Source organism: Musca autumnalis, unplaced genomic scaffold, assembly GCF_047663935.1.
Source record: "Musca autumnalis isolate F117 unplaced genomic scaffold, ASM4766393v1 scaffold_4, whole genome shotgun sequence".
Lineage (NCBI taxonomy): Eukaryota > Metazoa > Arthropoda > Insecta > Diptera > Muscidae > Musca > Musca autumnalis.
In genome coordinates this window covers 170,899,238-170,916,110 of record NW_027411977.1, presented here as the reverse complement: position 1 = coordinate 170,916,110, position 16,873 = coordinate 170,899,238, and the positions used below count along the sequence as shown (strand labels likewise).

General features: G+C 39.8%; 2 protein-coding genes across 3 annotated transcripts in view; one reads left to right on the top strand and one right to left on the bottom strand.

The window, feature by feature from the left end:
- Positions 1-16,873, bottom strand: part of LOC141403921 (uncharacterized) — a 58,813-nt gene that overhangs the window by 17,325 nt on the left and 24,615 nt on the right. The window lies entirely within an intron of this gene.
- Positions 10,537-16,123, top strand: LOC141403922 (uncharacterized). Of its 2 annotated transcripts, none has more exons than XM_073987026.1 (2): positions 10,537-13,890; positions 13,950-16,123. In XM_073987026.1, the coding sequence occupies exon 1, from the start codon at positions 12,753-12,755 to the stop codon at positions 13,689-13,691; it is 939 nt and encodes a 312-aa protein (XP_073843127.1). In that variant the 5' UTR covers positions 10,537-12,752; the 3' UTR covers positions 13,692-13,890; positions 13,950-16,123. The 2 variants fall into 2 exon arrangements, with proteins under 2 accessions (XP_073843127.1, XP_073843126.1); XM_073987025.1 differs by having other exon boundaries at positions 10,537-14,161; positions 15,356-16,123.

The following is a 16,873-nucleotide window of genomic DNA, read 5'->3' as shown; positions in this document are numbered from 1 at the left end:
GAAGCCATTGGAAATAATTTTCTTAATAACATGTCCCCACCAGATGGTACTTCTTTCAACTTTGATGAATTTATTGATGTTACTGATTCATCTTTCTCTTTTCATTCCATAACTGAATATGAGTTGGTTCTTGCACTTAATTCTATAAAATCAAATTCTTCTGGTTATGATCAAATTCCAATTAAATTTATAAAACTGATTTTTCCGGCTATTTCAGCTTATGTTCTACATTTCTTTAACACAATTCTTACTGTTTCATGCTTTCCATCTGCGTGGAAACTTGCCCGGGTGGTCCCTATCTCTAAGGGTGGACAGAACTCATTAGACAATTACAGGCCAATTTCTGTACTTCCTTCTATGTCAAAAATTCTTGAGAACGTAATGAAAACCCAAATTCTTGAACATTGCCAACGTTACTCTATTTTTAGTCCATGCCAGTTTGCTTTTCGCAAAAACCACAACACTACATCGGCTTTACTTGCAATCACTGATTCCATAAGAAAGCATATTGAGGACCATGCTAATTGTATGTTGGTGTCTTTAGATGTCTCTAAAGCGTTTGATCGTGTCAATTATGTAATCTTACTCCAAAAATTGAGAGATAAATTTATGTTCTCTAAAACAGCATGTAAATTAGTTTATTCGTTTTTAATTGAGCGTAAGCAGTATGTTTCTTTTAATGGTTTAAATTCTGGTATTGGTAACGTGACTTCTGGTGTACCGCAAGGGTCGATTTTAGGACCCATACTCTTTCTTGCCTATATTAATGATGTCGTAGATGCACTAGAAAGCTCTATATGTAAGCCTTATGTTTTCGCAGACGACATTTTCCTACTGTTTCGTTATTATTCTTCGGAAACATCCGTGAATTCCCACCTTAGCTTCGTTTCAAATTTATTATTTTGTAGCAAGTTGGAAATAAACCCTGCGAAGACTAAAGCTTTGTATTTTCATCCACGAAATCAACCTAATTCTCATTGCAATATTTCAATAAATGGGCAAAATATTGAATTTGTAGACTCTTTAAAATGTCTTGGTTTAACTCTCGATTCGCAACTTTTTTTTACTGATCATATTAATGACATTTCTAGAAGAGTTTGCCTGACTTTGAGAAGACTTTATAGCCTTAAACCTTTTACACCGTTAAATGTTAGAATACTTTTGGCTAATTCATTATTAATGTCCGTATTAAATTATGGCATTGAAGTTTTATCAGGAACTTGGTCTTACAATCTTGATAGGATTGAACTAATAGTGCGAAAAATTGTAAGATATATTTTTCAGTTGGGTATCCATGAACATGTTCGTGCCTTCCAATTAACATCTGTTTTTCTTGGTTGCAATTGTCGGGATTACATTAATCTGCGTACAGTTCTTCATTTTTACAAAATAATGAGAACTCAACAACCTCTAGCTTTGGTTCGAGAGTTCTCCTTTATTAATTCCACACGCAACATACAAATTGATGTTCCATTACTTCGAAATTCTGCTTTTGAACACTCTTACCTAGTACGTGTTTATCGTGTATGGAACCGTTTTCCAAGATCGCTAAGAAAGTTTTGGTATTCTTACTCCACCTATAGAAGTTATTGAAATCACATTTTAATGGTGAATTAAATACATAAGATTTACTCATTGCTATGGGATCATTTATTTATTTTTTATTTATAATTTTACAATATTCATATGGCTGGGGGGCCATCCTAATTATTGTTAGTTTTTTTTTTTAAATCTGTCTATTCTATCATAGTTTAGCACTATATTAAGTTAATCTTCAAATACATGTATAATTGGCCTTAAATGGCTTCCTTTGTATTGAATGTAAATAAATTGAAATTGAAATAAAATTGAAAAAAATTAATCTACAAATATGTTCCTATTTTGTCTAAAATATGTCATAGACAACCAGAGACATTCGATAAAGCAATAAAATGTAAAATTTGTATTGCTGATTCTAATAATAACACTGTGATACAAATGGAGACAAAATTTTTTTGCAGCATTTCTGAGGCACAAATTCGGGTTTGTGGGAGTCCATAGAAGACGAAAATACCTTTGGTTTCTTTGGGTCACTTCGGGTTTTGATTTTATAACGGTAAATGTAGTGAAAAATGGGCTTTCTTGGATTTTCAAATTTAAACGGACATTACTTCTTTTTTCCACAACCGATTTGCACACACTGTATTTCATTATAAAGGGGAGAGTAATGCCTTTCGAACAAGCCATAGGTTTTTAAAATCGGTTAACAAATGGCTAAGTAATAGTGATTTAAGTGTGACAAAAACGCATTAAAAAACAGTAAAATGTTTTTCCTTGTGCTCTAGGCTGCGTAAACGACACCTAACTGTACAATTATTTACTGTTAGCAAGTAGGAAATTTAGTTGGCTTTCCAAAACGGGAAAAACCAACGAAATCGGTTGAAAAATGAATGCGTTACGGCATCTTTTGTATTTCAACTTTTTAGTTTTTTTCATATTTTCCTTTATAAAAGATGGGTATCTTAGCATGTATGATTCTAATTGTGATTATCCTGCTTAACAATTACGCACAAGGTATCAATGTTTTATAAAGGAAAATATGAAAAAAACCAAAAAGTTGAAACACAAAAAATGCTATAACGCATTCATTTTTCAACGGATTTTGTTAATTTTTCCCATTTTGGAAAGCCAACTAAATTTCCTACTTGTTAACAGTAAATAATTGTACTGTTAGGTGTCGTTTACGCAGCCTAGAGCACAAGGAAAAACATTTTACTGTTTTTTAATGCGTTTTTGTCACACTTAAACCACTATTACTTAGCCATTGGTTAACCGATTTTAAAAACCTATGGCTTGTTCGAAAGGCATTACTCTCCCCTTTATAATGAAATACAGTGTGTGCAAATCGGTTGAGGAAAAAAGAAGTAATGTCCGTTTAAAGTTGAAAATCCAAGAAAGCCCATTTTTCACTACATTTACCGTTATAAAATGAAAAACCGAAGTGACTCAAAGAAACCAAAGGCATTTTCGTCTTCTGTGGACTCCCACAAAACCGAATTTATGCATTAGAACCCCTGCAAATTTTCACTGTAGCACAGTGTAATCTTTAATATTTCATTGGGTGAATGTTCACTTTTCCCAATTAATTTTTATAGAAGTTACCGTTATTCGTATTATGGAATATATTTTTGTTGCATGTAATATTGTTTATTAGGGATATGAGATAGAACTATGTAATTGGATTTTCATAAAAATGCTTCCTTACCCTTAAAACCCGAGATTTATAAGGTGTATGTAGACTTTTTTGGTTGACTGTAGGTCTTCTTTTATCTTTTGGTTTACGGCTGATGGGAAGGGATTAACGACATGACAACATGATACTAGTGTATGATTTTTCTATATATCCACTGCATCCACCTAAAATTGATGCTGACATTTTGAAGCCGGACGCGCAACAACATAATATTCAACTCATAATAGGATTATAGAACTTGTGATATTACATCGTATGTGTATCTCATGAGTGTGGTCAGTACAGCATTCTAGTAATCATCGCTCATTCTTATGATGTGCGATGGAATAATTCCGACGGTGCTTCAATTTGCCGCACCGCAGATATATCTAATTCTGGAGGACATCTTCAGGGCCTGTTTGTTTCTTTCTTGCGTACCAGATCTGTGGAAGGAGGTAAAGGTAACTTACATTCCTAAAGCGGGGAAAGCCAGTCACTCTGCATCGAAAGACTACAGACCTATAAGCTTATCCTCCTTTCTCCTCAAGACACTCGAACGACTGATCGATCTGGAGATTAGGAGCTTTGTAGACACTGCCTCGCTGAGTAACTCGTAGCATTCTTAAATCAAAGGTAAATCTGTGGAAACTGCTCTTCATGAGGTCGTGGGTTTTATTGAGAGAAACATGGAGAATTCAAACTTTACCTTGACAGCTTTCCTGGATATACAAGGAGCTTTCAACAACGTAAAACTTGAGTCCATTCATCTCTCGCTTAGAGCGGTCAACACCCCCTGATATGCTGGATAAATAGGATGCTGAAGAGCAGGATCATTAATTCAAGTATTGTGGAGTTGACGATAAGAAAAACAGTAACTAGAGGTGTACTCTCACCGCTGCTGTGGCTACTTGTGATAAACAACATTTTGGCGGAATTCGACAATCAGGGCATAAAGGTTGTCACATACGCGGATGATGTGGTTATATTGATAACTGGCAAATTCTTGTCAACAATCTCGGAGCTTATACAAAGAGCCTTATCAAAGCTGTCCCTTTGGGCCACCGCAAATGGCCTTGATGTAAATCCAACGAAAACAGAACTGGTATTCTTCACCAGAAAGCGTAAGCTCGGCGACTTCGTGCCACCAACATTGGATAGAGTGCAATTACATCTATCTCCTTAGGCCAAATACCTAGGTACAATCCTGGATTCACAATTGAGATGGAATAGGAACGGACGAAGGGAGGTATGATTGCACTCTATTCATGCAAGAATTCGATTGGGAAAAGCTGGGGATTAAATCCAGCTATTATACACTGGCTGTATAATACTGTTGAGAGACCCATCTTATCCTACAGATGCCTTGTCTGGTGGCACGCGCTTCGACATAAATCGAACTCTGGCAACATAGACACCGCACCGCATAGTACACCGCAAGCAGCTCTAAATGCGATGTTGAACCTCTTGCCCATGAGACTCAGCATCAAAGGTCAAGCAGCACGTAGTGCCCTAAGGCTACATGAATTGAATCGTTGGCGTGACAGCACCTATGGACATGCATGCATTCTTCGGGAGCTACGACCAAACCTTACCTTAAATCAGCAGGGGAAATTCAGCGACTATTTATCACCAGTCGAAAGATTTGAAGATATTGAGGTCGTTATCCCTCATGGCGGTCTGGCTTTCTACACAGACGGTTCCAAGATGGAAGAAGGTACCGGAGCTGGCATCTACTGCGAAAAACTTTGTCTCGAACACTCATACAGGTTAAACAGCGACTGTATGTTTTCCAAGCTGAAATCTTCGCATCAAAATAGCTGCAGAGTTGATAAAAAGTCTGGATGCAGAAATCTTTGAACCGGTGACTATCTTCGTTGATAGTCAGCCGGCTCTTAAAGCCATCAAATCCTCCAACATCAAGTCTGAGGTCGTTCTTGAGAGTAGAACTGCTTTGGTGAACCACACAAACGCTATCCGACTCTGCTGGGTACCGGGACACTGTGACATTATGGGAAACGAGAAGGCATATGAACTGGCAAGACATGGATCCCAATCAACAAGTTTAGCAACCATATGTCACCTTTTTCAGAGAGTGGAGACGTTCTTTGAAGAACGAGCCAAGGAACTATGGCATAATGAATCAAGGTGCAACGTGTCAAGGGCCATTTGGCCGACTCTATCAACAAACAGAACAACTTCACTCTTAAATTTGAGCATATCAGAAATCAGGGTATTGGCGGGGGTCATTATCGGCCATTGCAACATCCGAGCTTCTATCGGCAAATGACAGGATGATGGCGTGGATTATTGCAGGCTCTGTGAAGATAAGGAGGAAACGGAGACTATTGAGCATATTTTATGTCGCTGCCCGATTTTAACTCGAAAGCGATATAGATTAACAGGTTAAGCTTAACCTTCTACTCAAACATGGAACAAACAATCATCAATAACATCATCAAAAATTTGAATTGGATGGGACGGCGCAACCCATAAACCACCCTCCACCAAATAAAACCATACTCCTTTCTTTATTACATTTTCATCTTTAATAATCCATTTATTATTACTTTCCCAACCCCACCCACTTTTTCTTTTTTTCGTTTGTTTCTCTTCTTTTGTCTTTTCAGGTACTTCTGAACTTCTTTTTCTGATTTATGGATGATCACAATGGACCGAAAGGTCTCCGAGTGGCGTAGTCAATATGTTGGCTACACATCCCCAAGCCTAACCTAACCTATGATTTGGCCTAGCCAACGCATCCCAGCAAAATTTTATGGAAGTGGTTCCATGAGATGCCATGATTTCACTGGATCTTTTGCATTGGTTCAAATGAAGTCGTGAAAGATCCGATCTTTTCATTAGCATTTAAACCCATGCAAAGGAAGTCGTGAAAGATCCGATCTTTTCATCAGCATTTGAGTCATTTTTACAGATCACTACAAAAAAAAAAGACTATTTGTACATCCCTACATGTAGCGACATCAAAACAAAAGAGTATACATTTCCAAAACTTTTGTTATAAAATTACAAGTTAAATGTAGGTTCACGAACTAGAAATTCTTAAAGGAGTGCTGTTGGAGTCTATGTCGAAATCTGAACTGGTGATGAGAAGATAATAGAAAAGCTTTTGTAAGATGAAACAAAATCAGTGGCTGAGAGTGGACGAAGTAAACTCTGTTGCGGTGCAGCGGCGGTGTTTAGACTGCCACAGCTGGGACAGCCGGAAGTTAAGTTTCTCACTTAAATTTACAACCTGTCGCTTGCCAAACACATCATTCCCGAAGTCTGGAAAATAGGCCAGCTACTGAAGCCCGAAAAGGATGCCAGTAAAGTTGAATCTTACAGGCCGATTTTGTCGCCCGTAGCAAGGACCCTTGTGGCTTTAGTTCTTCCACCATCAGAAATAACTTTCCAGTTGCCGATCAATAGCATAGGAGATCCATAAGCAGCACAACAACTGCGCTGAAGGCCATCTCCATATTAGCCGAAGACTGATTAAGAGCAAGCTGTGCGATAGAACAGTGATAGTGACACTTGATTTAGCAAAGCCCTTTGATATTGTCAAGCACCCTCGTTGTTTGATGTCATCGAGCAGACTACGCACTGTCCAAGTTTGAAACGTTGGATAATAAATTTTAAGTGTGGATGACAGTAGTACGTAGAATTTAGGATCAAGAAGTCCAAGACCCGTAGAGTGAAGAAAACCTCTTCTGAATTCCAAACGCTGCAGACGGCATTGAGAACGTAACGTATGCGGATGATGTCAGGTGCCTTCCCTGACGACATTTGTGAAAGACTGAGCTCCTTTTTGTCTTACCATTTTTTTCACGCGAGGAATATGCAAATACCAGCCAATAAATCTACGGCTTCTCTGTTCACTACCTGGGCGGCCGAGGTGGAAACAATAGAGTTGAATGTCATGGTCGATGATAGCAGAATTCAGACCACAGACCCAGGCAGCCAGGGGGTCTTCGTAATCTAGAAAGAGAAGTCTAACGTTACAAGAGAGAACCTCGATCAACAAGCCTTTCCACCAGGTTTAAGTAGCATTCACACGAATGCAGTCGCAGATGCAGTAAACAGTTATCATGTGAATGCGGTCCTTGGAAAACATCCACCATCTATCGCAGCTGAGAAGCGCCAGGTGTCAGGACTAACCAGAGTAGTTTTGGGTCAATACGCTCGGGATGGTGCAGCCGTCAAAATTCCTATAGGGCAAGTACTGATGACACCGTGGAAAACATCTGCCCAGCATACAGCACAGGCCCCCACGACACATTGCTCCTTTTCAATTGCCCTACCAATCCTGCTAAGAAACTTAAGTTTGCAGCTTTGTGGTTACAAACCATATAAATAGCGAAATAGCCACATTCTTACGACTGATAGACCCAGAGTCAGATTAAGCAGAAAAGTGAGAATACAAACATATTAACTACTGTTACAACAACGAGAAGAAACTGCAATTATAGATGTAAACTTTATGATGATAAATAAATTATAGTTATTTCATTAATTCCTTTGAATTAATAAAATAAAAAGATGAAAATCATTTTTCAATACAGCATTTTCCATTTTCCGAACAAGAAGTGAAAATTACATGCCAAAGGGTTGGTGAAAATGACATGCCAAAGATTAGTGAAAATGTTATTCTTGGGAATTGGTTAAGATGGCATGCCAAAGGATTGGTATAGATGCCATTCCAAAAAATTGTTGAAGATGCCATTCCATCGAGTTAGTAAAGATGACATGCTTAGGTTTTGAAAATGAATTGCATCTTTTGGGGGTCACGCTCTTGTAAAAAGAATGAGTGAAGATGCTGAAAAAATGACATTCCATTTCACTTGCACCCATTCTTGAATAGCATCTTTGGCATCGAACATTTTGCTGGGATCGTTTGCGATAACACCAAGGTGATTATTAATACAATTTTAAGTAGTGTTCCATGTAAACAGAAGATAAATGGCATCAGCATAGACATATGTTTGACAGTAGCTATTTTGCATACCCAAAATAACGTCGTTGAGTTATACTAAAAAAGGCCCCAATACGGACCCTTGAGGAACTCCGGAAGTAACCTCTGGGGGTGAAGAATTAATATCATTAAAAGAAACATATAGTGATCGATCAGATAGGTAAGAATAAACCAATCTGCAGGCGGTTTTGGAAAAAATAAAACCACTCTGACACTTAGACAAATCCAGTGAAACCAAAGTGTAGTATGTCAAATGCAATAACGCTGGTTTCGTCGAAAGACGAAGTGGTTCGGATGAAAAAGAGAGAATTTATTACAATGTTCCAGAATTTGTGCTTTCATCAGGATTTCCAAAACTTTTGACATAACAGGAAGTACTGTTATAGGCTTCATTTCATTGCTATTATGACCATTTTTTGAAATAGGTGTGATCCGCCCTAATTTCCAAGGATCTGGAAAAGTGGATACCATGAAAAATGTGTTAATTACATGTAGCAAATAAGGAGAAATAAGAGGAAAATCATTTTTAACAATTTTACCGGCATATCATACCCGAAAGCCATGGTAGAATAAGAAAAGGTAGCAGCAATACACAGCTGACTGAACTGGGTTGTAACGCTAGTGTCAAATTTCATATGACATTTTATACATTTATTTCTATTTCGATGTACATTAGGGACATATATTTTTTGAGAAAAAAATATCATTCCGAAAAATCCATTTCCCACAAAGACTTCTTCATATCAATGATATGTAAACCTCCTCCAAGTTCGAACGACAAGCTGCGCAGTAAATCCCCGCTTGTAGAGGCGATACAACGTTTGTTAATATGTGAGGCATGGTAGAACAAGAAAAGGTAGCAGCAATACCCAGCTGACTGAACTGGGTTGTAGTGTTAATGTCAAATTCCATACGACATTTTATGTATTTATTTCTATGTTCGATGTATATTAGGGATCCATATTTTTGAAGAATACATTTATTCATCAGAAAAAAAACTATTTCCCATAAAGACGGCTTTATATCATTGACATGTAACCTCCTCCAGGCCCGAACGACATGCCGCACACTAAAACACCGCTTATAGAGGCGGTACAATATTTGTTAATATGTGTGGTATTTTGTTAAACTTGAAAAGAATAAAGCCCTAATAAACATGTTGTTTTTATTTGCAAAAGCAAATGATTGAAACAGCTTCTCTTTTTTCAATGAATTACTACCAGCGACCCGAAACATTTTTGCAAGTATTCTACTTTCTGCGAGAAATTATGCATTTAGTGGAATGATATGGAAACATTCATATTGAAAATCTAACGAGTTTTCATTCATGTTTTCCAAAATATTCAATCAAATGTGAAAAATTATTTGTTTTTTAAATTCCAATAATTTATAGACATTTCCTTGTTTTGTTTACATTTACGTTGACACTAAGGTTTACAAACAAAAACAAATTTCAATGTGGTTGTTGTTGAGTTGTATTTGTTGTAGTCCCAGCAAAATGTTCGATGCCAAAGATACTATTCAAGAATGGGTGCAAGTGAAATGGAATGTCATTTTTTCAGCATCTTCACTCATTCTTGTTACAAGAGCGTGACCCCCAAAAGATGCAATTCATTTTCAGATCCTAAGCATGTCATCTTTACTAACTCGATGGAATGGCATCTTCAACAATTCTTTGGAATGGCATCTATACCAATCCTTTGGCATGCCATCTTAACCAATTCCCAAGAATAGCATTTTCCCTAATCTTTGGCATGTAATTTTCACCAACCCTTTGGCATGTAATTTTCACGTCTTGTTCGGAAAATGGAAAATGCTGTATTGAAAAATGATTTTAATTTTTTTTTTTTTTATTAAATCAAAGGAATTAATAAAATAACTATAATTTATTTATCATCATAAAGTTTACATCTATATTTGCAGTTTGTTCTCGATGTTGTAACAGTAGTTAATATGTTTGTATTCTCATTTTTCTGCTTAATCTGACTCTTGGTCTATCAGTCGTAAGAATGTGGCTATTTCCCTATTTATATGGTTTGGTAGGGCAATTGAAAAAGAGCAGTGTGTCGTGGGGGCCTGTGCTGTATGCTGGGCAGATGTTTTCCACGGTGTCATCAGTACTTGCCCTATAGGAATTTTGACGGCTGCACCATCCCGAGCGTATTGTCCCAAAACTACTCTGGTTTGTCCTGAGAGCTGGCGCTTCTCAGCTGCGATAGATGGTGGATGTTCTCCAAGGACCGCATTCACACGATAACTGTTTACTGCATCTGCTACAGCATTCGTGTGAATGCTACTTAAACCTGGTTGAAAGGCTTGTTGACCTAGAGGTTCTCTCTTGTAACGTTAGACTTCTCTTTCTAGATTATGAAGACCCCCTGGCTGCCTGGGCCTGTGGTCTGAATTCTGCTATAATCGACCATGACATTCAACTCTATTGTTCCCAACTCGGCCGCCCAGGTAGTGAACAGAGAGGCCGTAGATTTATTGGCTGGCATTTGCATATTCCTCGCGTGGAAAAAATGGTAAGATCAGACAAAAAGGAGCTCAGTCTTTCACAAATGTCGTCAGGGAATGCACCTGACGCCAAGATAGTACAATCATTCACATACGTTACGACCTCAATGCCGTCTGCAGCGTTTGGAATTCAGAAGAGGTTTTCTTCACTCTACGGGTCTTGGACTTCTTGATCCTAATTTTTACGTACTACTGTCATCCACACTTAAAATTTATTATCAAACGTTTCAAACTTGGACGGTGCGTAGTCTGCTCGATGACATCAAACAACGAGGGTGCTTGACAATATCAAAGGGCTTTGCTAAATCAAGTGTCACTATCACTTTTCTATCGCACAGCTTGTTCTGAGTGAGTCTTCGGCTAATATGGAGATGGCCTTCAGCGCAGTTGTTGTGCTGCTTATGGATCCTATGCTACTGATCGGCAACTGGAAAGTTATTTCTGATGGTGGAAGAACTAAAGCCACAAGGGTCCTTGCTACGGGCGACAAAATCGGCCTGTAAGATTCACCTTTGCTGGCATCCTTTTCGGGCTTCAGTAGCTGGCCTATTTTCCAGACTTCGGGAACGATGTGTTTGGCAAGCGACAGGTTGTAAATTTAAGGGAGAAACTTGACTTTTGGCTGTCCCAGCTGTGGCAGTCTAAATTTAATTTGTAATTTTATAACAAAATTTTTGAAAATGTATACACTTTTGTTTTGATTTCGCTACATGTAGGGATGTACAAATCGACTTGTTTTTTTTTTTTTGTAGTGATCTGTACAAATGATTCAAATGCTAATGAAAAGATCGGATCTTTCACGACTTCATTTGAACCAATGTAAAAGATCCAGTGAAATCATGGCATCTCATGGAACCACTTCCATAAAATTTTGCTGGGGTATTAACTTTACCTTGTATTTGTTCTACCATGTATGTGAGGTATTTTGTTAAAATTTAAAAAAATAAAGCCCTAATAAACATGTGCTTTTTTGATTTCTAAAACAAAACACTGAAACAGCTTCTCCTCTTTCTATGAATTTCCAGCGACCCCAAACTTTTCTGCAAGAATTCTACTTTCTGCGAGAATTTATGCATTTAGTGGAATGATGTGGAAACATAAAAATTGAAAATGTAACGAATTTTCATTCATGTTTTCCAAAATATTAAACCAAATGTGAAAAATTATTAGTTTTTTAAATTCCAATAATTTATAGACATTTCCTTGTTTTGTTTACAAATACAACTGGCAGTAACGTTACAAACAAAAACAAATTCCTTTGTGGTTGTTGTTCGAGTTGTATTTGTTGTAGTATTAACTTGACCTTATATTTGTTCTACCATGCCCGAAAGCATTGGATTTAATAGAATAGATAGCAAAAGCAAGATCATTCTCATTGATCATATGAAACGAAAAAGAATCAGATTTTTCTACAATATTGTCAAAGCAAAAGGTAGCATTATCTTGATTCATAGTACTCGAGCATATATCAGCTAATAATTCCACATCAGCCATATTAGCATCCATATCAGTTTTCCCTATACAACCAAGTTTACGAATATTTTTCCACATTATTCAGAAACCGTCCGAGGCAGGACGCCATGGAGGAAGAAGCCGTGATGGAGGAAGCGACCCCCTCTAACACGACCTCTACCAACAAGAGCGAGAAGGCCAAGGAGAAAAAGGATCGGCACGAATACAAAAGAGCCGCTAAGTACTGCAACAAATTTGTTGGTAAGGAAGCCACTGACATAAGTCAGGACGAATTTGATTAATCGGAGTGAGGCTTCGAGTTATGAGGAGACTTGAGCGTAGGTACCCTCATATGGAGAAGATCCACGTTCCGGTTAACCAAATTCCTACTCCTGGAACGGCTGACCCCTCCAGCCCAACGGCTGCCAAGGGTGCAGTCGCTCCGGGTAACCTACCCAAACCGGGAGTATCAGGCTGTTCGGACTCCTTGCAGACACCGATGGTGTCAGCGGCGGAGACGGGCAGAAGGATGCCCTCGACCCTGGAAACAGCAAGACGGCTGAAACAGCAAGAAGCAGCGACCTCTTGCGAACCTCGACGATGCAGAGGCCTGGTAAACAGGCAACTGAGGCGTCGAAGGATCCCAAGAAGCCCTGCTCCTTAAGTGATGGAGGAGTGAGGATCGCCGGTGGCGCAACTGGTAGAATGGCTGGTGTGACGGACGGCCCTTCAACCTCTAGGCAGGCCAGTGGTAGACCAAAGACCTCTCCGCAGCAGTCATGCGTAAAGCGGGTCAGGTCTTCGGAGGACCCACAGCCAACAGCCAAGAGGTTGCTGGACCGACATCAGACCAACCATCCTCCCACTCTTGCTAAGGTGACCGCCCAGCAGACGGCAACTGGGGTTGAACAGGAGAAGTCCTGCAAAGGAATCTCCAGTCCGGCTCCCCAGCAGTCATCTGCTGGCGGGACATCAAAACCAGCGAGGACCCGGAGGAAGCTGGCCTCAAAAGACGTTCAAATAGCAATCATTGATAGGTCTGATCCGGAAGGTTGGATCAGTGATGATCATTGGTTGCTGGTTGAACGTCTACTGAGGAAGGCCATAACCTCTGACGAGGCGGACGCAAGTATGACGGGCTTTGGCAAGGCAACTTATATCAGAGGTGTCAAGGTCATCGGCTGTCAGGATGAGAAATCGAAAGATTATCTCATACGAACGGTTGATGGCTCGGGCGCACTCTGGGAAGGTTGCAAGCTAGCCGCGGTGCCTACTAGTGAGATACCTCGCAGAGCGTCAGCCACAGCCTGGGTGCCACCTCCGGATCAGGAGGTTGCGGAGGTGCTGAAGATGATCCAGAGGCAGAACAGAGGTCTCTCTACTGCCAGCTGGAGGTTTATCAACTCCACTAAAGAAGGAGCTGGTGCGGTGATGAAGTTCACCATGGATAATGAAAGTGCGGACTACTTTAGGGATTGTGAGGGAGAGCTGTACTTCGGCTCTGGTTGGCTTCGGTTCCGAGTCTCGAAGCCACAGTAGAGAAGCTCAGCAGCAAGAGCTCCGCGTTGTGCAGATCAATCTGCACCACTGCAGGGCTGCGGCTGCTGAACTTCTCCTCTCCCTCACAAAAACCGAAGTAGACATCGCTTTGGTCCAGGAGCCCTATCTTCATAAGAATAGGGTTTCTGGACTAAACGATGGGCGCTACTCTATATTCTCTGCATCAAATGGAGAGAAGGTAAGAAGCTGTATTGTAGCCAAGAAAAGTTTAAACCTTATTCAACTCTATAATTACAGTGATGGTGACACGACTGTAGTGAGGTTAGAAGTAGGCTCTGGAAGAGCCTTGGTGCTGGCCTCAGTCTACATGCCGTACGAGGAACCCAACCCACCCGGTATACTGTTGCGGAAGCTAGTGGAGGAGACGATGAGTAATGCAAACTTGATAGTGGGCTGTGATGCAAATGCTCATCACTTCCACTGGGGTAGCAGCGATACAAACTCAAGGGGTGAGTCCGTATTCGATTTTATTTTAACTAATAATCTTCGAGTATGTAATAGGGAAAATACCGCCACTTTCCATAATAGGGTAAGGGAGGAGGTGATAGATCTATTCTCATTACTGGAGCTATTAAAAGCACTCCTCAAATGGCGCTGAATGCTGTTTTAAATGTTCAACCTTTGGACATTTTGGCTCAGCATCAGGCCTCCAGGTGTGCTTTGAGGCTTAGGGAACTTGACATGTGGCGTTGCTCAATGGCTGGCCATGCATCTGTTCTGCGGCGGCTTATTAGTCAGGTAGAGATTGGTGACAGAGGGGGAGTGACTGACTATATCTCTCCGTCTCTTGACTTCAATATACCTGACGTCTTAATTCCCAATAGGGACGCATGGGTTCAGTGCAGACCAATACCCGATAGCCTATCCATCTTCACTGATGGGTCTAAGATGGAAGAAGGCACGGGTGCTGGATCTAGGATCGTTCGAGACTGTAGAACTGCTCTGAAAGCCTGCAGAGTGCCAGTAAGACTTTGTTGGGTACCTGGTCACTGCGGTGTAGTGGGAAATGAGATTGTGGATGAATTGGCAAGGCGAGGCTCGCAATCAACCGATATACAACTGGAAGTTGGAGTGCGACCCCCGCTTTGTCACTTCATTGACAAACTCACAAGGTTCCACGTTGAGAAATCCAAAAGAACTTGGCTAGACGCTCCTGGTTGTCGGGTGGCTAAGTCAATCTGGCCGGAGATCTCGGCACGTAGAACTGATTCCCTCCTCTCACTATGCAAGTCAGAGATCAGGGTTGTTGTGGGGGTCATTACTGGCCATTGCAACATCAGATCAATGACGTGCAGATGGGAGGCTAGCAGCGGTGATTATTGCAGGCTGTGTGAAGATGCAGAGGAGACGGAGACGATTGATCATTTATTGTGCCAGTGCCCCAGACTGTCGGCCAGGAGATACAGACTCTTCGGCACATACATGATTGAATCGCTCTCCTACCTCTCTTCTTTCGACCCATTAGTCCTGCTTGCATACTGTAGAGGTCTTAAATGGCTATGGGGCAGACAAACTTAACTGCATGTTAGTCTATTTAATAACTAATATACCTCTCTTGTTTTTCTTTCTTTTATCATCCCTAATCCTTCTCCTATACCCCCCGACCCGTCTCTTCCTCTCCTACCTCTTCCTATCCCATCCAGCAACAACAAACTGGTATCCAGTCGAGCACACACTCACACGCCATCACATCACAACAATCAAATCCATAGATGCAATATCCATCATCACCACACTTACACAACCAACATCACATATACACCAGCAATAATCACCACACACATCATCACATCACCACACTTTAACGGTCATCATCACACACAGAAACACATGCAGAACCACCAAACAACAGACTACATCAACAATATCAACAATATCCGATCACAACAAAACAGGATGATCACAATGGACCACAAGGTCTCCGAGTGGAGTGGCTGCCTTCTACAGCAGCTGCGCATCCTAAAACCTAACCTAACCTAACCTAACCAGAAACCGTTCAAAAAAACTTATCGAAGATTTGCAAGGTACATCCGATTTTTATACGACATTATTCCGAAATCGTTCCTGTACGAAGATTCGGAAGAAAAAATGCTGACTTCCGAAACGTCAGTTGTACAAATTATCTGTACATGATTTAGTAAGGGTTGCGCTGTTGGGGAACTTCATGGAATATTGGAAAATATTTTAATCAGCCAGTTTTCCAGCAGCAACATTTTCTATTAATATGTTAGATAGGTTCACTAGCTCTCTTAATATTTTAATTGTATCTTTAAGTGTTTTAGTCTATAAATATTAATGTAGCCCAACCAGAAATATGAATGTTCTTAGCGCAATAGTGATAACACTTTATGCAGCTGAGTGTGCATTGATAACACTGGTCAACACGACTTTTGTTTCAACCGAAGTTGCGGTTGTTTCTAGATGAAATCGGCGAGTTATTTTCAAATCCGGTCCCGGTTTTTCTCCATCAGCTCTTGTTTTTGAGATATAGCTCAAAATCGGTTTTTACGATTTTAACCCAGACTTTCGTTATTTTCGGATACAAACAAATATTTTTTGTGGGTTTTTCGACATTAATATATTAAGGAGATATTGTACGCTCGATACAAATCGTTTTTGAAATAGTTATGGTGAGTATATATCAAAAAATATAGAAAATATACGACGGACCTTGTAAAAATTGCATATTTTGAGTACTTTAAGTTGTAATTACGTCATCGGGGGAAGTCATAGGATCTTCATATGGCAATGCGGATATGCTTAGGGTGTCTACTATATAGTCCAGTATTCAAATATATAATATAAAGTTCATAGCGCCCATGATTCGGCCATAACCTAAAAATCGCCTGCTAAAGGGAAATCATTTACCAGTGATATCATTACCACATAAGCCATTTACTTTTCAATGGCATTTCTCATGATGGTTTTTAGGTTATGGCGGAATCATGGGCGCTATGAACTTTATATTATACATTTGAAACCTGGATTATATAGTAAACACCCTAAGCATATCCGGAGTACCATATGAAGATCCTATGACTCCCTTGATGACGTAATTACAGCTTAAAGTACTCAAAATATGCAATTTTTACAAGGTCCGTCGTATATTTTCTATATTTTTTGATACATACTCACCATAATTATTTCAAAAACGATTTGTA

What these genes read in the sequence shown, in the direction of transcription:
- LOC141403922 (XM_073987026.1), top strand. Translation starts at nt 12,753, where the DNA reads ATGCAGAGGCCTGGTAAACAGGCAACTGAGGCGTCGAAGGATCCCAAG.